At 43.3% G+C, this 27,462-nt stretch overlaps 1 protein-coding gene across 1 annotated transcript; it reads right to left on the bottom strand.

The window, feature by feature from the left end:
* On the bottom strand, nt 1-27,462 carry UBE2N (ubiquitin conjugating enzyme E2 N). The gene is made up of 4 exons (XM_073651700.1): nt 27,305-27,462; nt 15,420-15,666; nt 7,612-7,752; nt 1-704 (listed from the first exon to the last, which is right to left on the bottom strand). Exons 1-4 carry the CDS (start codon nt 27,332-27,334, stop codon nt 664-666), a joined length of 459 nt encoding a protein of 152 aa, XP_073507801.1. The 5' UTR covers nt 27,335-27,462; the 3' UTR covers nt 1-663.

The raw sequence follows: 27,462 nt of genomic DNA, 5'->3' as shown, positions 1-27,462 counted from the left end.
TAGAATAACAAAAAAAATATTTTACTAAAACATAAGATATACAGATTTTCAAGACAAGCCATACAAAATGGTCACAAGCTTTGGAAGGTTTAACACTCAAAAGAAAGGAGGTTAGTGAAGATCGGGCCGAGATCATAAAGGCCTCCTATTTTCGCCATGGTTTCTTCAAATCAAGCTTGTCTGCCTACTGTCTATAATAGCAGGCTACATCAGAAAACACACTGGGTTCAGGTTAGCTGCATTCACAGAACAAAACTAGGAGAACAATAAAAAGGGAGGTGGCCAGTAATTAAAAAGGAGAAAGAAAAAATCAAGATGCAACTAACCTAAAACATCTCCATTTACAGGCCCCTAAACTGAACTCACAATGCCAAAATGGAGAGATACGGAGGTAGCGCCACCTCTTCTGAACATGCTAACGATAATCTACAGCCTCTGCTCATGCGGTACAACAGTGAATTAGGACAAGACATGAGATTTGCTACTGTGCATTTAATCACCAAAGACTGACCATGTCTGGGCTTTTTTTTTTTCTTTATTCTGTATTTTTTTTATTTATTTTTATTTTTTTTAAGACTGTGTCCATTAAATGCAAACAAAAAAAAAGGAAGAAGTCTTGGCAGAACAGAAGATTTGATGCACACTTGGGAGATCGAGAAGAACTTAAAGATTATTTGTGGCGTATAGCCTAGTCCACGCTCTGGCTGCAAGGAACAAAAAGAAACAAAGTTGAACAATTAGTTGCAATTTCACATAAGGTCTAAAGCAGTCGGCATAAAGCATCACAGTATAACGGATCAGTTGGGGGTGGGGTAAGGAAACTGGAATAAGTAGAGGCAATAAAATGTCTCCACCAACAAAATCGATATACAGTCTTTATCACAGTGCTATAAATTCACATAGATATTGCTCAATATATACTGCAATAGGATCTCCTGTCTCTAAGAAGTGAAAGAAATAAAGCTCCAATAGATCACATCAGTCACCACTATGCTTTTTCTAGGGTTTTCCAGGAGTTTATAAATCCTTAAAACATTATGAAAATTGATGTACTTTGGAAAGAATCACAAATTACTCCTAGTTTTTTTTTACCCCAACTAATCCTCCTGGCATGTGCCACTTATTCTCATTTGAAATTTCTGGGTTTAGAGGAATGTTTCCAGAAACTATAGCTCCTAGACTGCATAATGAATAAAGTATTCAAACCCCCACTCCACCCCTTGGCTTTTTACCTATTTTGTTACATTACAACCTGTGTTGAAATATTTTTGTAATCAGATTTGTGTGTGAAGCATCAGCACTAAATTGTCTAAGTTGGTGAAGTGAGAAAAATATAGATCAAATAACTAAAATTTGGCATGTGTATACGTATTCACCCTTTTTGCTATGAAGTCCCTAAAAATTTTTGGTGCAAGCAATTACCTTCAGAAGTCACATGTTTAGTGAAGTCCACCTGTGTGCAATCTAAGTGTCTCGTGGTCTGTCAGTTTATACCAGTGTTTCCCAAACCCCATCCTCACGGCCCCCCACAGGTCATGTTTTCAGGATCTCCTTAGTATTGCACAGGTGAGAGAATTCCTGATGCCTTGATGATACTTCAATCAACCTTTTCTGAAAGGCCACAGAGGCTGCAACACCATTAAGCAAGAGGCACCACTAACCAAACAACACAATGAAGACCAAGGAGATCTCCAAACAAGTCAGGGACAAAGTTGTTGAGAAGTACAAGACAGGGTTGGGTTATAAAAAAAATATCCCAATCTCTGATGATCCCCCGGAGCGCTATCAAATGGAAAGAACACGGTACCACAACAAACCTGCCAAGAGAGGGCCACCCACTAAAATTCTCAGCCTGGGCAAAGAGGGCATTAATCAGAAAGGCAGCACAGAGACCAAAAGTAACCCTGAAGGGGCAGCAGAGTTCCCAATCAAAAACCGGAGGAGTATCTGTCCATACGACAGCAATAAGCCATACACTTCATAAAGGTGGCCTTTATGGAAGAGTGGGCAAAAAAAATCCTTTACTTACACACAAAAATTGTAAGGCTCGTTTTGAGTTTGCCAAAAAGACATGTTGGTGACTCCCCAAATGTATGGAGGAAGGTGCTGTGGTCAGATGAGACGAAAATTTAACTTTTTGGCCACCAAGGTAAACACTATGTCTAGTGCCAAAGCAAAACAGCTCATCACCCCAAGAACACCATCTGCACAGTGAAACATGGCGGTAACCGTATCATGTTGTGGGGATGTTTTCTGGCAGCAGAGACAAGGAAAAATGCTCCGAATTGAGAGGAAGATGGATGCTGCAAAATACATATATTTGGGCAAAACCTGTTTCAGTCTGTCAGTGATCTGAGACTGGGAAGGAGGTTCAACTTCCAACAAGACCATGATCCAAAGCATACTGCTAAAGCAACACTCGAGTGGTTTAAAGGGAAACATGTAAATGTTTTGGAGTGGCCTAGTCAAAATCCAGACCTTAATCCGATCGCAGACTTAATCGCAGATTTGCCATGAGGAATGGCCAAAAATCCCAGTGGCAAGATGTGTAATGGTCATAGAGACTTATCCAAAGCGACTTACTGCTGTAATTGCTGCAAAAGGAGGCTCTACAAAGTACTGACTTTAGGGGGGTAAATAGTTATGCCCACTTAAGTTTTCAGTTATTTTGTCCTATTTGCTGTTTGTTTCACAATAAAAAGAAAACCAAAAGTTCACAGTTGTAGGTATGTTCTTTACATGAACTGATGGAAACCCTCAAAAAAAAATAAAAAATGAAATTCCAGATTGTGAGGTAGCAAAACAAAAAAATGCCAAGGAGGGTGAATACTTTCACAAGCCACTGTATACTAAGCACTATGAAAAACAGCATGTGGGCCTGTCATATGTGACATCAGTGCTGACAACATATACACTGAAAACGAATAGGCCCCCGATCATGTTCTTCATGTATGACATGTGATCCGGCAAGCCAGCAGAATAGGGGAGGTCCGATCAGTTGACCACTCTCGGGAACAGCAAATCCACGAGTCAACTTACAACAAAACAATTTACATACTTTGTATGTTAGATCAGACCTAAGTAAACTGTGACCCACGAAAGCCTCAGTCCATATCTCTGCACAGACCGGAGCAGCTTGTCTGGAGAACAGGGCTAGGTGAGTAGTGTTTTTTTTTTTTTTTTTTTGTCACTCAGTACTTGTGGGGGCATCATACTGATTGTGGAAGCAATCACAGTGTGTGTGGGAACTATACGAGTATCATACTGTGTGGGGGCCTGTGGAGACATATAGTCTTGGGAGCTGTTGATCATGGTACATCTGAATTGAATCTGAAGAGAACTGAAGGTAACTGGATACTAAGTCACAGTAAACAATGTTTGTGTTTGTTTTCACTCTCACCCCCTTAATCCTTTGCTTCTTTCAACCACCCCTAATCCCTACACCTAGTAAGGAACTCTTCATCTCTCCCTCCATTCTCCCCACCCATCTCACCTCCTCCTCAGAGCTATTCCACAACATACAATCCTTTGTCTCCAAACACAGACAGCCACCTCATGCCCTCTCCTGCTCCCACCTAATAACGCTTTCTCTGCTCCTCCTTACTGCCGGCGACATCTCTCCAAATCCCGGCCCTCCTCACCACATCCCTACAATCACTTCCACCTCCTACCCACGATCTATCCTAAACTCTCGTAACCCTTCTAACCTTATACCCATCCGCCCAGCCCTCGCTTCCCCAGTTCCACTAACAGGAGCTCTATGGAACGCTCGCTCTGTCTGCAATAAACTTTCCTACATTCACGATCTCTTCATCACTAACAAGCTTTCCTTCCTCGGCATCACTGAAACCTGGCTCACCCCCTCCGACACAGCCTCTCCTGCTGCACTTTCGTATGGCGGATTCCACCTCTCTCATACCCCCCGCCCCATCGGCAAGCACGGTGGAGGAATAGGTTTCCTCCTCTCAGAAAACTGCTCCTTCACCCAGATCCCACTGCCGCCCGCAATTACTCTCCCCTCTTTTGAAGTGCACTGCGTGCGCATCTACTCCCCATCCAACCTCCAACTAGCTGTCATTTACCGCCCGCCCGGATCAAACAACACTTTCTTTGACCACTTCACTACCTGGCTACTTCATTTCCTCTCCGTTGACATCCCCACTATCCTCATGGGCGACTTTAACATCCCCATTGACACTTCCCTCTCAGCTGCCTCTAAGCTTCTATCCCTCACTTCCTCCTTTGGTCTTACTCAGTGGTCTTCCACACCAACCCACAAAGACGGCCACACGCTGGACCTCATCTTCACCCGCCTCTGTTCCCTATCTAACCTCTCTAACTCACCTCTCCCTATTTCTGACCACAACCTACTCACATTCTCTTGTCTCTCCTCCCCGGGGCAACAATCCCCACTCCACAAACTTGCATACCCTCGTAGAAATCTCAAACACCTTGACCTACATTCTCTCTCTGAATCCCTCCTCCCTCTTACAGACATTAGTTCCTTACATGATGCAGATGCTGCTGCCACTTTATACAACACCACAACAGCTGCAGCTCTCGATTCGGTCGCCCCCCTCATGCATACCAAGGCTCGCACAATCAACAGACAACCCTGGCACACCAGCCTAACTAAAGAACTACGACGGGCCTCCAGGGTTGCTGAACGTAGATGGAAAAGGTCCCACTCCCATGAGCACTTCATCGCATTCAAACAGTCCCTCACTACCTTCAAGTCCACACTCACTGCAGCAAAACAAACATACTTTGCATCTCTCATATCCTCCCTGTCTCACAACCCTAAACAACTATTCAACACCTTCAATTCTCTCCTCCGTCCCCCAGTGCCTCCTCCCTCTCCTTTTATTTCAGCCGAAGACTTTGCCTCATTCTTCAAGCAGAAGATTGACACCATCAGACAAAGTTTTTGCCTAAAGCCCCCACCGCCCCTCCCCACACCTACCCAACCCTCCTCCTCCAAAACTACATTCTCCACCATTTCTGAAGATCAACTTTCCTCCTTACTCTCCAAATCACACCTCACCACCTGTAAACTTGACCCAATCCCGTCCCACCTCATCCCAAACCTTACCACTATCTTCATCCCAGCCCTAGCCCACCTCTTCAACCTGTCACTAACAACTGGTGTCTTCCCCTCATGCTTCAAACATGCCTCAATCACACCCATCCTCAAAAAGCCCTCCCTTGACCCATCCTCCGTGTCTAGCTATCGCCCCATATCACTTCTCCCCTATGCCTCAAAACTACTGGAACAACATGTCCATTCTGAACTGTCCTCCCACCTCTCCTCCTGCTCCCTCTTTGACCGTCTACAATCTGGTTTCCGACCGCACCATTCTACTGAAACTGCACTGACTAAAGTCACAAACGACCTACTAACCGCCAAATCTAAGCGACACTACTCTGTCCTCCTCCTCCTAGACCTGTCATCTGCCTTTGACACAGTGGACCATTCCCTCTTACTCAAGACTCTCTCATCTCTCGGCATCACAGACTTGGCCCTATCCTGGATCTCCTCATACCTAACAGACCGGACATTCAGTGTCTCCCACTCACACACCACCTCCTCATCTCGCCCTCTATCTGTCGGTGTCCCCCAAGGTTCAGTTCTAGGACCCCTGCTCTTCTCCATCTACACCTTAGGCCTGGGACAGCTCATAGAGTCTCATGGCTTTCATTATCACCTCTATGCTGATGACACACAGATCTACCTCTCTGGACACGATATCACCTCCTTATTAACCAAAATCCCACAATGTCTGTCTGTTATTTCATCCTTCTTCTCTGCCAGATTTCTAAAACTTAACATGGACAAAACAGAATTCATCATCTTTCCGCCATCTCATTCAACCCTCCCAACTGACCTATCCATCAACGTCAATGGCTGCCCACTCTCCCCAGTCCCTCAAGCTCGCTGCCTTGGGGTAACCCTGGACTCGGAACTCTCCTTCAAACGACATATCCAAGCCCTTTCCACTTCCTGCCGACTCCAACTCAAAAATATCTCCCGGATCCGCACATTCCTAAACCATGAATCTGCAAAAACACTAGTGCACGCCCTCATCATCTCCCGCCTTGACTACTGCAACCTCCTGCTCTGTGGCCTCCCCTCTAACACTCTCGCACCCCTCCAATCTATCCTAAACTCTGCTGCTCGACTAATCAACCTGTCCCCCCGCTATTCCCCGGCCTCTCCTCTCTGTCAATCTCTTCACTGGCTCCCCATTGCTCAGAGACTCCAGTTCAAAACCCTAACCATGACATACAAAGCCATTCACAACCTGTCTCCTCCATATATCTCCGACCTAGTCTCCCGTTACATACCTGCACGCAACCTCCGATCTTCACAAGATATCCTGCTCTACTCCCCTCTTATCTCCTGCTCCCACAATATACAAGATTTCTCCCGTTATTCCGCCCTACTCTGGAACTCTCTACCCCAACGTATCAGACTCTCGCCTACCGTGGAAACCTTCAAAAGGAACCTGAAGACCCACCTCTTCCGACAAGCCTACAACCTGCAGTAACCACCGCTCCACCATACCGCTGCACGACCAGCTCTACCCTCACCTACTGTATCCTCACCCATCCCTCGTAGACTGTGAGCCCTCGCGGGCAGGGTCCTCGCTCCTCCTGTACCAGTCGCTGTCACATTGTGTTCAAGATTATTGTAATTGTTCTTGTATTATACCCCTTTTTCACATGTAAAGCGCCATGGAATAAATGGCGCTATAATAATAAATAATAATAATCTATACTTGGGCTGAATAAAAGGAGCAGTTTGATTTATAAACTTTATAAAAAGCAGTGGTTACCCCTGTGTGAGACATTATCACAGTCAGCCCTGATCTCACTGCAGAGGAATTATAAGTAGCTGTGAGCACAACAGAAATAAGTGTGATTAATACCTTTGAACTTTCATCTTCTTGCAGTACATGTGTCAGTAGGGGCAGTACAGCTGAGTTTAGCTGTGTCACATTACAAACCCTTCTATCAGCTGTCCTCGTCTCAAAGCACTGTCACCTAAACTGTACTGCCCCTCTCTCCACACAGTATGTCTGGAGATGAGAGCTGAAAGGTGTTAGCATCACACCTGTTTTCACAGAAACTTGTAATCGCTCTGTAGAGAGATCAGGGCTGTCTGTGATATGTCTCACACAGAAGTAGCATATTCTAATCTATGGTGGGGACATGTTCTTCCTTCTGAATATTGCTGCCTGCTTATGATTGGGCAGCACAGCATCATACAGGGGGAAACAAGTGCAAGTTCCCACTATAAACTCTCTGATGACACCCACTTGGACTTCACAGAAATTAGCTAACAAATACTTTGATTACTAATGCCCACTATTACATCATGTGCCCAGTTCAACATGAAAAATTTGGTAAAAAATCCTCTTTAATCTTCTGATGGGGTTACCAAGTGTCACTAATCGCAACAAAATATGGATAGATTTACAAGATGCTCTAATCAGGGTGAACTTGGTGCATTTTCAAAGTGTGAAAGGAGTGGGAAATATCATGCACGCTATGCAGTTAGTCATGTGCTTCGGTGTCAGACTATATTGTGTTACTAGTAAACAAAAATACCTGTTTCTATGGCTTGGGCTTCATTCGTCTTCCACTGCTCAGCTACATCGTTTGCTAATGGATCGTCAGGGTTGGGTGCGCTTAACAAAGCCTGAATTGATAGAAGCACTGTACGGATCTGCAGAGCTGGAGACCATTTATCTGCACACAGAGGAGGTGGAAAGGGCATCAACACTGTTCTGTGTCTTATCCAAACACATGGCAATTCAATGTGACAAACACTTTTTACCAAAAACAGTTTTACAGTAGAAAATAGAGACGGGGAGGAAAAGCACTGACATTCAATGAAGACAGCACATGACTGGCACCACTATGATTTCAGCAGTCATCCAGGGGTTCAAGTTACATTCAGGAATTTCTAACAGGTCTTGTTTATTTTTACTAAAAACCTGAAATGTGCATACCGATCAAATCTGAAGAAACCTACTGTTCAGTCACATACCATCAGCAAACAGTGCTATGGAAAGGGATTTGCACCATATTGCCCCCCCGCGCAACCTCAGAATAAATACACCGTGTGCACACTAAATGCTTCCTGATCTCGGAGCAAATGTAGCATCTGAAAACACAATGGCTACCGAATATCAGCAAGTTATCTAAAGACGATTTTCCACTTTATGTGCTCCCCTTACCTATGATGAGCCGACTGAACAGGGAAAAGCTTGTGCAGGTTTGGAAGCTCTCCATTCTTCTTATAACAGTACAGTGAGTGTGTGGGGAGCTAAATTACAATCAGCCCAAAGCTCTCTCCACCCTGACAGCTACAATATACCAGAGCAGGTGAAGCTCTGGAGTAGTAGCCCATAAACCCAGTATAGGCCAGGAGCATCCTTTTGGCACACACTAATGGTCCATTCAGATGAGCCGGTAACCAGCCAACAAGACTTGGTAAGAACACTGGCTCCCAATTATTTGCCAAAGTAAACAGAAATTCTAGCTAAACACTTGCTCCTCAGGTGAGTGGATAGTTTATGCCGACATAAAAATCATTGTTCTCGTCAGCACATCACCCTGTAATCATAGGATGTGCTGACGAGGACATTGGTAGACCGGTGGCTCAGTGGTGAGCACTTTTGTTTTCCAGTGCTAACAAAATTCGTTCGTTGGATGATTGGATGTTGGCATAAAAATAGTTGAGGGGAGCACATCACAAGGTGAAAATAAAAAAATACTGTATGGGGGCACAAAGGTCATAAGTCGTTCTGCTCCTATCAGCCTGTGTAAATAGGCCAGAATATAAGTGCCAATCAATTAGCATAAACTTGATTGGTTCTCATGAGCCTTTCTAAAGGAACCTTAAAGTGGTTGTCACACAAACAAAATTCACTTTAATCAATAGATCTTGGAATAATAATAATTTCCACACTTGGATGTGTTTAAATAAAATGTTCCTGTGCTGAGATAATCTTATAAATATGTCCCTGCTGTGTACTGTGTAATGGCTGTGTCTGACCGTACAGGAACACGGTCTGATCATACCACATCTCCTGGGCAGGAGAGGAAGCAAAGGAGTATACAGACATTACAGCAGGGGATTGCAAATAATTATTTTTTAAAAAATGGGCAGGGAAATTGTTTACCTTACAAAAAAAATCAGCTGTGACCCCATGCTGTCCTGTCTGTATACACTTTTTTGCTACCTCACCTGGTCAGGAGCTGTGGTATGATCAGACCATGTCCCATTACACAGTACACAGTAGGGAGACATTTAAAAGATTATCTCAGCACAGGAACATTTTTTCTAAAACTCATCCAATTGTGGAACTTCTTATTCAAAGATGTATTGATTAAAATCAACTTTAAAACTAACTTTGTTAGTGAGAAAATCCCTTTAAGCCAGTGAGTGTAGAACAGTTGCATATGTTGGATGAATACTCAACAAAACAACATGTGAACACAGCCTAAACCTTACATACAATGGCTGAGAAATACCCAGCTATATAACAAAGTATCTGCCCCCTTTGCATGACAATAAACCAGTAGGTAATTAGATCTAGCTTCCTGAACACAGGTTTGATTGCAGCATTATATTGCCTACTAATCAGCAGTGAATATTCTCAGGAGAGGCCAGCATTATTCCAAAGATGCGGAACGTGCTGGGAGGCATCTCCAGCATTTGGATCCATTTTTGCAGTGGAAAAATTCTTTAGATGCTGTGTTTTTAGTTTCTTGAAGCAATTTGGAAGACTTTTTCAAGCAATTTTCCAGAGCTTTTTTTCCTGCAGTGTTTTTTGGTGCTTTCTGATTGGACAGTGTCTAGTTTGGAGTGTTTTCCATCAAGAGTAGCTCCAAAAGAAGGGACAAGCACTTTCTATTCTCACATAAGGCATTCTTTAAAGCATGATGTGACCAGCAAGGCGTTTTGCCATAGAAATAAATACAAAGATTCTTTTGAGTGTTTTGGCAGCACTTTTTTGGCGTTTCTAGGAGAGACACTTAAAACTACCGGGAAGAGACACCGTGTGTCCGGTATACAGACGACCATTGATTTAAAGGGGTTGTCCACTACTAGGACAACCCCTTCTTGAACTAAATGTTTGGCCCCGATAAAATAAAAAACCCAATACTCCCTGGAACGGCGCCAGCATGGGAGGTGCGTATAGGCTTTTTTATTTTGTCAGGACCAAACATTTAGATCAAGAAGGGGTTGTCCTAGTAGTGGACAACCCCTTTAAATGGGCCCAGTGCAAAACGTAATATCTCCTGTGGTTGAAAGCAATTTGCACCACAACAAAATAAAAATGTTTTCATTTATACCGTAGTTGTGACTTTTCTTTCCACAGTTGACAAGCTTTGAAAAATGCGTGTTGGGCTAGATTATTAACTACGACAGAAAATGCCACAAATTCTAGCATAACTACATACGCTCGCTCATCGCATTTGTAGACTTCAATCCCTAAAGAAAACCTTTTGACCCCTTGCCTCTGCAGTCAATATCGCTTTTACATTTGCATTTTTTCCAAGAGCCATCACTTTTTTATTCTTCTGTTGCCATAGCCATATGAGTGTCTATTTCTTGCGGGACGTGTTGTAGTTTTGAATGACACCATCCGTTTTACCATACAGTGTACTGAAAAATGGGAAAAAAAATTTCCAAGTAGGATGAAATGCTGAAGAAATTAAATTCCGCCATTGTTTTTTTGCCGTCTGTTTTTATGGTATTCATTGTATGGTAAAAATGACCTGGAAACATGGTTTTTCAAGTTTGCATTAAGTCAAATTGATTAAAAAAAATAATAATTGGTTTGTGCAGCAGTTTTCAGAGACCCATAACAAGTTATTTTTCCATTGATGAAGCTTTGTGAGGGCTTTTTTTTGTGTCCAATTAATGAGGTACTTACAGCATTTTCTTTTAGGGAAGTGTGGGGACAAAAAACAAACACAATATTGACATTTTGATTATCTTTCTACGTGGCCTTTATTGTACAGGTTAATTAATTTTATATTTTGAAAGACCATACTATTACAGAAATGGCTATACCAAATATGTTTAGGTTTGGGGTTTTTTTTAACAGAAGAAAATGGGTTAATTTGAAATTTTAAATAGTTATTTTTTACTTAAAGGGAACCTGTCCCCATGAAAATGCAAGCCAATCTTCAGCACCATGTTATAGAGCAAGGGGAGCTAAGTGTACTGGAATATAAGGTAGTCGTTTGAAAAAAGTGTTTTCATCATTTATACCTCTCCTTTCTGGGATTTCCGGTCCAGTGGGCGGGGCTATCAGTGACTGACAGCTTTCTTTGTGTAACTGTACATACTGAGAAAGCTGTTAGTCACTGATAGCCCCGCCCACTGGACCAGAAATCCCAGAAAGGAGGAGAGGTATAAATGATGAACACACAGGTTATACTGAATCTTTTCTCACAAGTCTATATATCAATATACTCAGCTCCCCCTGCTCTATAACATGATGCCTGCAGATTAGTTGGCATGTTCATGGTGACAGGTTCCCTTTAAAGGCACTCTGTTAGCACAGGATGACTGTTCAAACTAAGTACAGGCGCTCGGTGCTTCATGGTGGGGCCAGTCATTTATACACACCTTCCCACCTGCTTGTTTTCCATCAATCTCTACCCTCCGCCCATATTTGATTGACAGCTTTGGCTTTATAGAGCCAGAGAAGGGTGCAGACATATGAAAACAAGCAGGTGGGAAGGTGTACATAAATGATTGGCCCCTCCATGGAGCACCGAGCGCCTGTACTTGGTTCCAACAGTTATTCTGTGCTGACAGAGTCCCTTTAGCTTTTTAGTTTCCTCAGGTTATTTGAACCTGCGATCGTCTGACCACTTCTACTATAAACAACATTACCCCTGTATTGCATTACATCTCATCACAGCATCTCAAGGCTCTTATGAAGCTTAGCCCATGGCTAAGCTTCACAGCTGTACTAATATGGCAAACTTGAGGACTTTCAGCAAGCCCCCAGCTGCCATGGTAAGCCATCGGTGTATTGCAGAAAACTGATGGCAGTGGCATCTAAAAGGTTAACAGCATAGATAGGAGCTCAGCCCTGACCTTTGCTAAGAGACAGATGCTGGTTACCCAGTATGGAGACAACTCTGCTCCTGAGCCCCCTCCACACACAGTGACCCAAACACAGATGTACATGTACATTATTTTGCACTGAGGTGTTAATAAATTTGGCACATTTTACTCTAACTTTACAAATTAATTTTTTGTACAGTTTGGCAGTGATTTTCTCTCACCTCTCCCCCTCGGGCTCCCTATCCCCAGCGTGATCGTGCTTCTCCGTGACACTTTCTTCTTTTATGTAAACTTGTTCTTGATATTGCTGATTCTTCAAGGTCGATGTAAAGGATATGTGCACACTTGTGCTTAGCGTGCAGTAAAGGTCTGCCATTTCTGCTTTCTGTCCATTACACAATCATGCTGACGTGCCATAACAGAAAACACTTGCTACAGGTGCATCTCACTAAATTAGAATATCAAAAATTTAATTTACTTCAGTTCTTTAATACAAAAAGTGAAAGTCATATATTATATAGAGTCATTACAAACCGAGTGATCTGACCTTAACCCCATGGAGAATCTATGGGGTATTGTCAAGAGGAAGATGAGAGACACCAGACCCAACAATGCAGACGAGCTGAAGGCTGCTATCAAAGCAACCTGGGCTTCCATAACACCTCAGCAGTGCCACAGGCTGATCTCCTCCATGCCACGCCGTATTGATGCAGTAATTGATGCAAAAGGAGCCCCGACCAAGTATTGAGTGCATTTACTGAACATACATTTCAGTAGGCCAATATTTCGAATTTTAAAAACCATTTTTCAAGCTGTTGTTATAAAGTATTCTAATTTACTGAGATAATGACTTTTGTATTTTCATTGGCTGTAATCCATAATCATCAACATTAAGGCTGAGTTCACACGATACGTTTTTCATGCGTTTCCGCGGCGTTTTGGCAGTTGCGTAAACGCCGCGGAAACGCATGAAAAACGCATGGTAGAAGGGCAGCAATGTTCCCCAATGGAAATCCGCATGTGCTGTGCCCATGATGCGGATTTTTCCGCAGCGTAAACGCTGCGGTCAAAAATCCGCAGCATGTCAATTAATTTTGCAGAAACGCTGCTCTTTTGCCGCCATTGACTTGCATTAGACCGCATGGAATCCGCATCACTGTATATGTTGATGCGCTTTTCATGCGGTCTAATGTGCGGATGGTACCCGGGTGTGGAGGAGAGGACTCTCATCCAGACCCAGGTACCATTAAAAAAAAAAAGAATAAAATAAAAAATATATATATTCTCACCTTCTGACGGCCCGCGCTGCGTCCTGCCGGCTTCCCGCGCACTTCGCGGTTGAATGAAGGACCTTCGCTGACGTCAGAGTCATGTGACGGGTCACGTGACGCTGACGTCGGAAGGTCCTACAGTCTTCACTGCCGGCAGCCGGGACCGATGAAGCAGGACACCGGGGGCCATCAGAGGGTAACGTATAGATTTATTTTTTATTTTTTGACATTCACACACTATATAAATCCATGCCAGTTGCATGGATTTATATAGTGTGAAGTTGACAAGCACTTTCCAAGTGATGCTAAAATCGCTTGGGAAGCGCTTGTCAACCCGCATGCGGAAATGAAAGTGAAGACCGCTTCATTTCCGCATGTCCCTGGCAGGAAACCGCATGTACAATCCGCATGCGTTTTTTCCTGCCAGAGAGATGCAAAAACGCTCAGGAAAAAATCCTGAGCATTTCTGCATCGTGTGCACATACCCTAACAGAAATAAACACTTGAAATAGATCACTCTGATTGTAATGACTCTATATAAATATATCAGTTTCACTTTTCGTATTGAAGAACTGAAGTAAATTAACTTTTTTATGATATTCTAATTTAGTGAGATGCACCTGTATATTGAAGACATCACTGCAAAGAGTCACACCTAAGAAACTTTACACATATATCTGGGCAAAGAAAGATTTGTAGGGCAGTGAATCAGTGGCCACGCTGGTATTACGTGGCTGCGGGACCAGGGCATTTAGAGCCGCCTACTACATGTGACACCACTTATGATTATTAGGCTTCTGCGATATCATTACGTTGGAGTAGGACTCAAACATGACGTGAAAGTGGCCTACTAATCAGAAAAGGCGCCAGGAATGTTGCAGGTAGTAGGAGATTCGCAATGCACTGGTACAGTGGCCATAGATTATCAATTAATTCCACTACATCCCAATCCATATCTAAACTGAAGCTAGCCCACATAGATTAGACCAGTAGCTGGCAGGACGAGCTTGGAGTTTATGACTAGCAGCATGACTCTCGTTCTACAATTATAGGAAATGAGACAAGGGCATACCATTCTTATTGGTCATCTAAACCAATTTTCTCACCATATAGGTTCCCATATTCTGCTGTTAAAGAGTGGTATAAAGGAGTGAGGTTCAGCTCACATAAGCGTTATGAATTCTGCCTAGTAATGCAGATGTGAACCTAACCTAATTCATTTAGTCACATGGAATTAGAATTGGGTCCCTTTACCATCTGGACACCACAGGCTTCATCCGTTCTCCTTGGACTGTGTATGGAGCACTGTCAATGGCATTCCTTCCTGCCTAAAATGTTGTTAAGTGTTGCTTTTGATTTGCTTCAGTCAATCTAGTCCCCTGGGCTTACAAATAATGATCACCAGATTTCACACAATAATATTTGGAGTATCAAGTGTCCTTATTTCTCCACGTGCGACATGCATCTCCTCCATTCCACATCACAACAAAGATTTAAAAAGGAGTAGGAACACGTCAGAGGCAAATTTGTGAGTCATCTTGAAGTTTCCTTGTCTTAATGCCCACTGAGTTGGCACAAATCGATTCACAGGATCCAGTCCAGCAGCCATTGGACAGAAACCTGAGAGCCTCCACTTACTTGATGGAACCTGTGACTCTTCTTTTGATTAGCTGGACCAGCGCGATGACATCGTTGCGTCATGACAGATGTGTGACATCACCACCAGGTTGGCTTACTAAAAGAAAACCAGCAGACGCCATCCGGTAGGAGGTAGTCCTCAGCGCTGACAGCCAACGTCCAGATTACTGAAGTGGCTGCTGGAGGGGTCCTGCAAATCGATTTGCACCAACCCTACCACTGTGTAAATAGTATGGAGCGCTGAAAAGAGGCGGTCAATGGGGACTCATGGCAAGGGATCGATTAGAACTAGAAGTCATTACACTAGTGCAAAAAAAAAGAAAAAAATATTCTTAGATCTTAACCTTACAGTAACAATGGCTTCTGTGGTTGAAGTTCTTCTGTTGTGAGATCCCAATTAGAAGTCTTACCTTTCAAGATATCTAAACATATCCTGCCCAGCTTGTCTACATTGGGGTGATAGATTTTGGTCATGAAGCGTACTTTAGGAGCTGCCATTGGGTATTCTTCAGGAAGGAATAATTCAAGTTTAAATGTCCCTCCTTCAAAGGGCGAATCTTGTGGACCAGCAATTACAACATGGAAGTATCGTGCATTGCAGTCATCTGGCTCAGCTTTTATCCCAGGAACTGGCTCTGCCATTAGGCGCTGGGTTTCCTAAAATATAAGACAGATTCATTAGGCTTACACAGACAAAGGTCACTTTTTTAGTAGAAAACTGGCATTTAGTCCCCGACTAAAGAAAATATCTGTACAAAAAGCTAATTAATTCACTAATGCATAGCTTCACTTTAGTCTCTGGTCAACCTCTCCTCCCTTCACAACCAAACCTGCATCGAACATTCTGCAGACTGCCACCATGACAGAAATATATGCCTGATCTGCACAATTCCACAAAGAAAAAATGCTATGGGGAATAGAAACCCTTCATTTTCCAGAGCAAGAACACAGTAGTCAGAAAGTGGTTGTAATGTGAGGTCAGAGAAAAAGGACATGCAGAACAATAGTCAATGCAGCCTTGCGATTAAAGGGAACCTGGCAGGCGGATTAGACTGTGTGCAGACACATAAAACTAATCAGGAAACGCTCCACCTTTGGGGAGTTTTTGGAAGCATTTTTCTTTTTCTGAAGAGTTTTTTTCCTGAAATGTTTTTTTGGCAGCTTCTTGATTGGCCAGCACAGAGTTTGGAGCGATTCCATCAGGGGCCGCTTCAGAGAAGTGACACCCACCTTTTTTTAACCACTAGGTGTTTTTTAAATTCTGAAGTGGAAAAGAATGATCAGAAAACTGAACACATCAACAACAAAGTCATTTTAAAATAGAAATGACTTGGAAGAATCTTTCAAGTGTTTTTTTCGGGCATTATTTTTTGGGAGGGGCAGTCAACCCATTCCAAAATATCTATCTAATGTAGTGCGTGTTAACAAGCTCACCTACCGCTACCTTCTCCGGTGTGCAGAGTCGTTCTGCTCATCTTCCTCTTATACAATGTAAATCTGACGCTCCATAGGCTTACATTGTAAAAGTCACTTCTGGGTCATGTGGAGCTCAGTGTGACCCAGAGAGCCTGAACAAACGTGGTATTACTGAATAGAGGATCAGAACTGCACTGGATATCAGAGAAGGTGGCGGTGAGTACATTAAACGCACGCTACACAAAAAAATACATATACGCAAATTATATAAAAAAAAAATCTTCATGGGAGGGGTTCTTTAAGAGGACATTGATACTCCCCCAATGCACTTCCAGGCTATTTTGCATATGGCTTTAAAGCTCGGTTTTTCAGCATTGACACATTGGATTACCACCAATCTTTTTACCGTTGTAGTATAATTGTCCATACCACTTAAAATCCTCCTGATGGGGAACCTTTAAAGAGGCGAACAATGGTGAAATACAGTATAATATAGTATACGATCGTGAAATACACTAAGTTCAAAGACTCCATCCCCTCATGCCCCAGTAGAACAAATAGGTGCCAACTAGGGCATCTCCTTTTCTGGATATCCAAGAGTGGAGAGCCATTAAGTGTGCACACATGTAGACTGGATTACAAACAGCAACCAGGCCAATTTTATGAGGCCCCATATATCTGCTGCAGGACTTTTCTTTAACGTATTACAATTCTCGCTGCAGTTTTGGAAACCAGAGCACCCAAACCATGGGCACCTTATCACATTTACACATGTCAGAAGTCCTTATTTCCTACAGTAAGTGAAAGCCATAAATGTCCATAAACATATAATAAACCATTAGTCACTAATAGACGGGAACGTATAATCAGAAAATTATCTATTAATTAAATCAGGATGTACGGACCCGGCTTCATTGGGGCATTGCACATGAACAGGGGGCAGCAGTGACGTAGGGCGCAGTCAGAGTCACAGTGAGATTTGCAGAGCCGGGGGTAATGGTAATTTAAACATCAGGCCTTTTTTCTGATGACATTCTACTTAAGTAATCTGATGGTATATTTAGATGGTGATGTCAAGGTGTCTTTTCTTATGACTATAATTTTAAGATCATTTTGCAAAAAAAGACAGCATTTTGTGGGAAAAGATCACAACTTAACTGCACAGTCTAAATATACCCTTAGGTTCCATCCACATTATTGTTCTCTGTTTCGACTGATTTTCTTGTGCCAATAGTTCTCTGGTTCCCCAGCCAGTCCGTTTACTTGACTTTTTGTAAAAATGTGACAGCACCCGCAACCAATCACTTGCCGTGAGGTCACAAGTGTTTATGGCTAATGACTGACTGCAGTGGTCACATGTCATGCTGAAGCGTTATTGCTGAAGAACTGTGGACAGAAAGTCAGGGAACCATCAGTGGGAATACTACATCTTTTGTTATTTTAAACCATTGTAAGCAGTCAATAAAAAATTAAAGTGGGGGGCAGAATAATTCCTTTAAAATTTGTTGACCCCGTTCAAGTCTCCACCGCTACTTCAGGTTTCTGATATTGGCCACCGAGTTGACATGTTGGCAGCGTTCCGTCTACATGGGCAGAGCCACAGAGTTCAGTGATTAGCTGCCGTGCCATCAGCACTGCACTCAATATCAGGCACTGGGAGCAGCGGAAGAAATGTGCAAGTGGACCAGGGGAGGGGGAAGTAAACAGGAACTTGTTTGTTTTTTTTAATGACCAACTGCGCCTGGGGTTAAGGATTTTCTGAAAGATTCTCCCTCTTTAATGGAAATCCATCTGACTTTTGAAAAAAAAATGACAACACAATAATGTAGAGCCAAATGACAGCGTGAGTGAAATATTTTCCATAGTGCCCCGGTAAGTGCATGGTTGGAAGGAAATACTATAAATGTGCCAGTAGAAATTCCAGTAAAAGAACAAATGCAATCTGTCTCTCTATGGCCCTAAAATATGCATTTACCAAGAGTTTCTGTATTGAAAAAAAACTAAAGTGTTTTGTGTAAGGTCATCTTCTAAAACAAAAACCGTAGAATAGTCTCCACCCAAATTTTTCCTGTGCCCCTACCTCCCGTACTAATGGTATGCTTCAGCCTGGTGCTGTGACTCCGACACAGTGACAATCTGTCCATAGCTACAATCTCACGTGACAACATTATATCAATATGTACATACACCTTTTCTTTACACATACACACATTATATATATATACACACACACATATACATATATTATACACATATACAGTACAGACCAAAAGTTTGGACACACCTTCTCATTTAAAGATTTTTCTGTATTTTCATGACTATGAAAATTGTACATTCACACTGAAGGCATCAAAACTATGAATTAACACATGTGGAATTATATACTTATTTCATAGTTTTGATGCCTTCAGTGTGAATGTACAATTTTCATAGTCATGAAAATACAGAAAAATCTTTAAATGAGAAGGTGTGTCCAAACTTTTGGTCTGTACTGTATACATACACACACATTATATATGTAAAAAGTCTCTTAGCTACTCTCAATGAATCTTATTTATTAACAAACAAATGCAAAAAAAAAAAGCAGAAAGAAGAATTTTTGATCACTGCCATACTGTGGTTGGTTTCATTATCATTTCTGAGATTTCACTTACAATATAGAGAAAGGGAGAAGTCTAATATTCAGTCTCCAGATTTCACAATACAAACCGTATATTTTATTAAATAAAGTCCAAATGTATTCAATCACCGCCCAACCAGCATGACTGACAACTGCAGCTTGTACCGAGCAGTGCAAGATCTCAGCAGGGAGGAGGGACACTGAAGTGCTGTCATTCAGGCTAGGTGGGCAGAGAAGAAGTAAAACTTTCATACAGGATAATACAGCCATTTTGGATTTTCAAACTAAGTATGCCAGCCTTATCAGGTCTAAGTAAGTTTGTGTTGTGAACTCCAATGAAACATCAGATTCCAGCACTCCTGGTGGCAACTGCTCCACTTTTCCTCTCTACCAGTATTGCTAAATCGCCATAACTAAATAACACATAGTCTTCGGAGCTTTCATATACACAGTGGTTTCCAGAAATACATTGTATTTTATAAGCATTTTAGTGGGTATTTTCTTTAGCAAAAAATGATGCGTCCAGGTGTTAACAGGGAATCAAAAAGAAACTGATAGAACAACACAAATATTGTGGACATTTTTGTAGTGTTTTCAGATGTATTTGTGCCTTTCTAGATATCTTTCTATGAAACATGTTCTAATTATATAATTATGGTGCAGAGAAAAAAAAGCATGTTAAATGTCTGGAATCTTTAATCAAGCCACTAAAATAAGTGAAATTCACAGCATATTTTCACAAGCAGTAGAAGAAGGTTACAAAAAAAAAGTGTGTGTAGGTAGCCTTAAAGAGACGAGGCGCTATGAAAGAACATGTATGGTAAATGACGCACATAAGTTGTGAGACACTTGTAGTTATCGGAAAGCACGTCAAACATTCAAGAGCCGCTAGGAAGAGGGGCACTTTCCAAAAGAAAACCTTGGCTTGCTTCCCAGACTTCATAGGTGACCTCAATGAGCAAGATAATGCGGACTAAGCTCATACTATGCTCCTATCACAAACTCTTTAAACCCTTACAAGAGGCATGCTAAATGACTGCAGGAGCAGGGGTCTTCTCCAACACCAACATCTCTTCTATGGACAAGTGTCATCTGATCCCACCATGCTTTCACTATCTCAACAGAAGCTTAGAAAGCGTTCTAAGAAAGAAAACTAATAAGATGTTAATACAAAATGACTAAATTAAGGTTTACATTAATAAATGCAATATACAAAGCTTCACTTTTTGACAATCCCTGTGACTATGCCACACACGTATTAGATATACTGGCCTATATAACATGCATGTAAGGAATTCTCATCACACGGAAAGGAGATAACCCCAACTTAAATTTCAACCATGTAATAGGATCCACACCAGTTACCATCTGTTCTGGGTTCTCAGTACCAGAGGTAGGCTGGTGGGGACGGTTTAACCTCATACTCTACGCGTACTTGTCTACAGGTGGGGCCACTGTCCAGCCCCCAGGTAGAGAAATGTTATGTACCACCACAGGCCACATACAATGCATGGTCAGAGCGGTGAAGCATGTTCTGGAATGGAGTACAGCTCACCTCTACAAACCCCGAGCACAGACAGTACCTATATATGACGCACAACATGCAAGGAACATATAGATTTGGTAAGTCAAGAGCCACTTCAGTACTCTTAGTGGTTTGACCTCTTTAGAAATAAAAAAAAAATATTATGGTACCAGCAAAATTCTAGGTGGTAACCTGCCCAACATATGAATTAAAACTTATTTGACCTGTTCCAAGTATTCAATTTCTTTTTACACCGTGACACTTACTGCCGGATATGTTACAGAACAATAAAAAACACAAATATTGCACGTTTATTAAATCTGCCACCTCTCCATGCCCATATCTGAGCATTTCCCTAAAACAATGCTGCCATATACATCCACAGGACCAGGTGCAATCAATGGCGGTACACACTAGTATCACTGCAGAGGCCGGTTATTGGATGTAGTGCTTGCATAAATGGATGGTCCATTATTTCTGCAGCATTAGCACTGGGAGGGATGTTTGCCTATTATATCACATTTCCTCCAGTCACTTTCATTTCTGATAAAGTCTTCTGGTTTCAGAACCCGCCTCACGGTGCAGTTTAATGTTACAGAAAAAAACAAACAGGGGCCAGTGCTGCATCTCCACTGCTACTGGTGTCTGTTAAGCTGACGGTACAGATGATGGCACTGCAGCCAATCAGTGAGCTCAGCGACACTGAGCGGCCTGTACAGTCAACTCAGCAGAGCTCAATTATAGGTTACAGTTTTCTAACATTGGAAAACCCCTTTAAACTCTCGGACAATCCTTGTAAGAAGGATCTGAATAAATCTACATTATATGCAGAGAAAGGATTAAGGGAGCTACAGACTGGCCATAAAACTTTCTGATCAGAGAAAGTGCATAGAAGCAGAGAGGTGGTGATGTATGACGGCATGGTCATTCTGGCACTGGCAGCACACGGCTGGCACCTAGGTGCATGTATTACCTGCTGATCACTTCCACTTTGTAATGCAGTGAAAGCAGATTAGATTACTGCTGGCACTCTGCTCCGAGCTCACGGCTCCGGGGCTATTCTCTGAAGCCACTTCCGCCAGTCTGATGTTATAATCAACATTATTGGCAACTGGCAACACCACATTAACCTGCAGATTTCATCTCTGATTTTTAACCAGCAAGGAAATCCACGTATGAAGCCAAGGACTCTGCCTTCATGTTCTGTGCTTACACTCCCTATAACGCACGTACATGGCTTCCTCACCGGTATGTAAACCGGGCCAATCTGCAACCTGAGCTTCACACTGCTGTGTGCAGAAAACGCTCACAAAATGCAGGCCTCATGCACATAGCAATACTGTGTTCATGGACCTCACATAGCGGCTCAAACACCCTGTCTCCATGCTATTCACCCATAGTCACTCCGTCTGCTCACTGACTACAATAGGCAGAACACAAATCGGTCATTTCTCTACTTCATAAAATCAATGAGAGAACAAAAAATGTCCATGTAGCGTAAAACCAGCGTGTTCAGGATGACATGGATCCTCAATACTGCCATGTGGTGGAGGACTTAGTCTGCTCGGCAGCTCGGGCAGAATGAGGATTATCCTGGTTTACAGCTTATAAACCTATTAAGTCCCAAAGGTCAGCATCAAGAGTGAGCAGCGGAGCCGGACCCCCCCAAACAGTACACATTACTCAGTCACTTCGCTTTACTATGGAGTTTAGTGGGTGGGTATTTGTACTGAAGGATAGCAGCTTTTATAAGAGCAAGTTCATTTACTTGATAGGGATGAGGAAAACACGCAGGAAGCTGTTCCAGCTGCCATGTCGGTAGTCTGTGGCTACCTAACCAGAACCCTGTGAACTTCCTAACTGCCGGAAACCCCTGATTATTAGGCCTAACAATGTCATGTGTGCATCACACCACAATGCAATGAGGCTGGCAGGCATTACAATGTTCACAGGGCTCTGGTCAGGTAGTTAAAGGGAACCAGTCACCAGGTTTTTCCCATATAAACTAGGGCCAGCATCTGTACGCAATCATATACAGCATTCTAGAATGCTGTATGTCCCCAATGTGCTTTGCATAACACAAAAAAGACATTTTATTATACTCCCCTTTGAGGTGGTCCAGTCCGATGGGAGTCGCTGTCATCGGTCCGGTGCCTCCTCTTCTCGCTTTGTGTGGATGACACATCCTAAGTCATCCAGAGTGTCCTCCATCGTGCTCCTGCGCAGGCGTACTTCTCTCTGCCCTGCCGAGGGCATAGCAAAGTAGTGTAATGGGCATTTGCGGGGAAAGGGCAAAGTGCGCCGGCGCACTGCAGTACTTTACTCTGTCCTCGGCGTGGCAGAGAAATACGCCTGCGCAGGCGCGCGATGACGAAGGATGTGTCATCCACACGAAGCAGGAAAGGAGGACGGCAATCGTAATGAGAGGAGGCACTGGATCAAGAGCAGCTACGCCCATTAGACCGCAAGTGAGTATAATAAAAGCTATTTTTTGTGTTATACAGAGCAGATTGGGGACATATATACAGCATTCTAGAATTCTGTAACATAGGGCGTACAGGTGCTGGCTCTACTTTATATGGGAAAAACGTGGCGACAGGTTCCCTTTAATGAGCAGAATTGTTTTGCTAAATCTTTTAGCTCAACTCTACCCCTTGGAGCTTCTTATGCATAAAACCAATTATTTTGGATGACCATACCCCACCCACCTTGGTTTATTGCTCTGATAAGCATGAAGGGGGAGAAACTATTAGTTAACAGTAGAAGTTTGGTTTCATGTAGTTAGCATTGTGCACACTGTGCTTACAGATCTGTAGTACAGCACATACCGCACCTCTGTACAGGAGGATGACGTTAGCACACAGCATTGTGAGGCCATCACTTATCACTGCTTCCCTGTATAATTATACCCATCATGAAAGATGCTAGGAGCTAATGACTCCACAATTAAAAGGAAAACATTTATCTACTGTGGGTGACAGTGTTCCAGTTCTCCCCCCGATGGGAGGAAAAAGAAAGGCTTCGCTATTCGCTTTCAACATGTCTGATCCTTTTGTTTCCCGATGAGCTAAGCCACATCCAAAGGTGTCAGCGAGTAGTTTGCTCCACTTTGACAATTAAGAACACGTGTATCGCTGATCGGCCAACGGCCATCTACTGTGTACGACCAGCTAAAAGGGGAACCTGAAAGGTCCCCTGATTCTTTATCTGCGCCCGTAAGGTGTTTTATCTGTGCCTTTTTAGTTCTTTATTCATTAACAGTTTTATTGCTTTATGGAAATGCACGGTAGTGCAGGAACTGTCAATCAAGTCCTGGGAGAATGACTGCAGCTACTGAACCTGGATTAGTCAGTGAGCAGACTCCTCACCATTCAGTGAAATGATGTATAGGAGTACATGTTACTCAAATATATGCAGCTACGGTTGAAACCAGAAGCTTACATACACTATATAAAAAGACACATAGGCATGTTTCTCTCAATATCTGACATGAAATCAGAATAAACCTTTCCCGTTTTAGGTCAATTAGGTTTACCATAATTTTTAATATTTGCAAAATGCCAGAATAATGAGAGAGAGAATGTTTTAAGGCATTTTTATTACTTACTGCAAAGTCAAAAGTTTACATACATTTCATTAGTATTTGGTATCATTGCCCTTAAACTGAATGACTTGGGTCAAACGTTTGGGATATCATTCCACAAGCTTCTCACAGTAGTTGGTCGGAATTTGAGCCAAAAACAAAAAAACATTACTGGAATACCTGAACAAAGGACTAAGGTCAGGGCATTGCCTAAAGAGCACAGAATGACTGTTCAAATCAAGTCCCGCTGCTGCTCGATGCTCCACGGGGGGGGCAATCATTTATATACTCCTTCCCACCTGCTTGGCTTCCATCTATCTCCACCCTTCTCTGGTTCTATGAATCCAGAGCTGTCAATCAATGAAGAAGGGAGAGAGAGAAAGGAAAACCAAGCAGTTGGGAAGGTGTATATAAATGACTGAACAGTCATTCTGTGCTGACAGAGTTCCTTTCAGAGTACCTGAGAGGTGTTTCTCAGCCTCAAAATCTTTACAGACTGGAACAGAATATCATTGGATGTACCGCTGACATTCCAATCCTATTCACACTTTGCAGCACAGGGTCACATCTGGATTTATGATCAGCTGCATACAATAACCTACTTTTTCCCTCAGTGAAGAGATCACAAGTTAGACGCATGATCATCACCAGTAGGTGTGAATGAAGACTTAAGACATTATTCTTTTTTATTGCATTTGCACCTTTTTGGTTTAGTTTTTATTGTTTTTCACTTGCGCCTTATACTTGTTCTGCTTTGCGCCTATTTTGTGTGTGTTTCATTGTTTTTCTAAGTTCATCATTGCGGACAGACTTTTTTCATAACATTTTTTGACAAATTTAGTCCAGTGCACCCCTGGGAGTGATTTTATGTATGCTTGTATTATTTTTGCACAACATTTAAAAAAAAAATTCCCTTTTTGCAGAAAAAAAAAAGACGCACAATAGAAAAAAATAAGGATAATTTTCTATTTTGCACAAAATTCATGAACCAAGTGCACCATTTTGAAGAATTTGGTACAAAACCGGTTAAATGCCAAGAGACAAGAAAATGCAAATGATGAATTGGGCACTAAAGCTATTGTGCACCCTAATGTTCCCCGCTCTTCTGGTGACAGGGGGACGATAGAAATGCCTGCCCCTATTCCTATAAAGGCTCGAGCGCATTTTCAGTCCGAGTTAGAGCCAACAAAACACAATCCGACAAAATCGGATTGCACTCGGACCAATGTTATTCTACGGGGCCCGTGCACATGGCAGATTTTTTTCCTTGGACAGAGCCTGTCCAATAAAAAAAAACAAAAACGCTGCATACCCAAGTTGGATCAGATATTCGGATTTCACTCGGCCATGCAAGTCATTGAGTGCATGGAAATCTTTGGACTGCACTCGGGTGACATCTGAATGTAGTTCGATTTCCATGGGCTGACAGAATGGAGAAGATGGAGATATTTCTTTCTCTATCTTTTCCTCATGCGAGAAAAGAAAATTGGATCACACTCTGATCAGGGATTGATCAGAGTGAGATTTCCATAATCAAGCAGATTTTCTTGGATGAGAAAACATGGTGGTCTGCACCTAGCCTAGATGTGTGCACGCTCATGCACTGATGAAGTCACTTCCTATAAATGTGAGCGCGCTCATGCACGGATGCAGTCTCTTCCTATAATATTCGCTTCCGATTCGCTCATAAGCAGACCCTTCTTATACATGCGAGTGTGCTCACAGACTTACGCTGTCCCTCTCTACAGTCGTGGGCAAATGTTTGAGACCGGTGCAAACTTTGGTTTTCACAACGTTTGCTGCATCAGTGTTTTTAGATCGTGTAGTCAGATGTTTACATGGTTACTGATGTACAATTAAGGACTTTTTTATTGGCAATGGGCGTGGAGAAGATGAACATTCTCTTTAGTAGCGGGCACAGGAAGCCAGTGGCTGCTGCTGACACTGCGAGCTATTAAAGAAAATGCATATTCACTCCTTTCCACGACCATAGTTCCGGCGTGGAGAGGAGTGAATATCCCCGCAGCTCACCTCGGTGTCTGAGAGCGCATGGCAGTGACGTCATGCGCTGCTCAGATGCGGAGGCGAGCTGCTGCTGGCAGAACCGGAGCAGCGCAGGAACAGAGGGGAAGAAGGTGAGTAGAAGTGTTTATTTTTTTCATGTGTGCGGTGGTGGGGGGCCATGCATACCAGGATTGGGGTCCATGCATAAAGGAACTTGGGGTGAGATGTCCATGCATACCAGGATTGTCAATAAAAGTGTAAAAAAGTATGAGATGCTTCTAATTGTACTTCAGTAACCAGAGAAACATCAGAATCTAAAAATACTGTAGGCAGCAAACTTTGTGAAAACTGAAATTTGTCAGTCTCAAAACTTATTTAAAGGACTGTATGTGAGGGCAATCATACCCTGCTTCTTTCACATATGTGAGCATACTCTACCCCATACACGTGGGACCGCGCGCTGACCCTCCCTCACACGTGGGACCGCGCGCTGACCCTCCCTCACACGTGGGACCGCGCGCTGACCCTCCCTCACACGTGGGACCGCGCGCTGACCCTCCCTCACACGTGGGATCGCGCGCTGACCCTCCCTCACACGTGGGAGCGCGCGCTGACCCTCCCTCACACGTGGGAGCGCGCGCTGACCCTTCCTCACACGTGGGAGCGCGCGCTGACCCTTCCTCACACGTGGGACCGCGCGCTGACCCTTCCTCACACGTGGGACCGCGCGCTGACCCTTCCCATACACCAGCTCATGCACTGTCCCCTCCAGGCTGCCGTACACCCACTCCATGCCAGGCTGTGTCGCTAGTCCTGCGATGCGCTCCCCGCGAAGCTGCTGCTGCAGGGCGGGCTGCCCCTGGCGGCTGTGGGTGTGGCCCGCAGAGCATTGAATGAGTGGAGCGCTTATGTGAGCGGCCACACACATCACAGGCGCTGATAGAGCGTGGAAAGCCCGGGGTAACAGCGCAGAAAGGTAGCGGCCCATTCATGCACCGACTCCCGGGGCGTCACAGACCAGGCCGCTCCTGCACCCGGCGGCTGCCATGTTGGATAGGAGAGCAGGGTGGAGCACCCCCGGGCTTCCTCCCGTCACACGGAATGGTCGGCCCCAGCTATGAGGCTGGATGGGCGCGCACTGTGTTACCTTAACGATCCTGCGGGGTAACCCGGTCATCCTGTCTTATAATGAGTGCAGCCTCGACTCTCTGCGTTCCGCCGGATCCTCCTGTCACGCACAAGTGAAAATGCGACGTCCGTTTCCGAGTACGTCATGACGGCGCCCCGGCTACTCATGGGAGATGT

This window comes from Phyllobates terribilis, unplaced genomic scaffold, assembly GCF_046119375.1.
Source record: "Phyllobates terribilis strain yellow unplaced genomic scaffold, ASM4611937v1 Scaffold_11__3_contigs__length_659146591, whole genome shotgun sequence".
In the NCBI taxonomy this organism is placed as follows: Eukaryota; Metazoa; Chordata; class Amphibia; order Anura; family Dendrobatidae; genus Phyllobates; species Phyllobates terribilis.
Note: the sequence above shows the minus strand (reverse complement) of the source record. Positions and strands in the feature narration are given on the sequence as shown.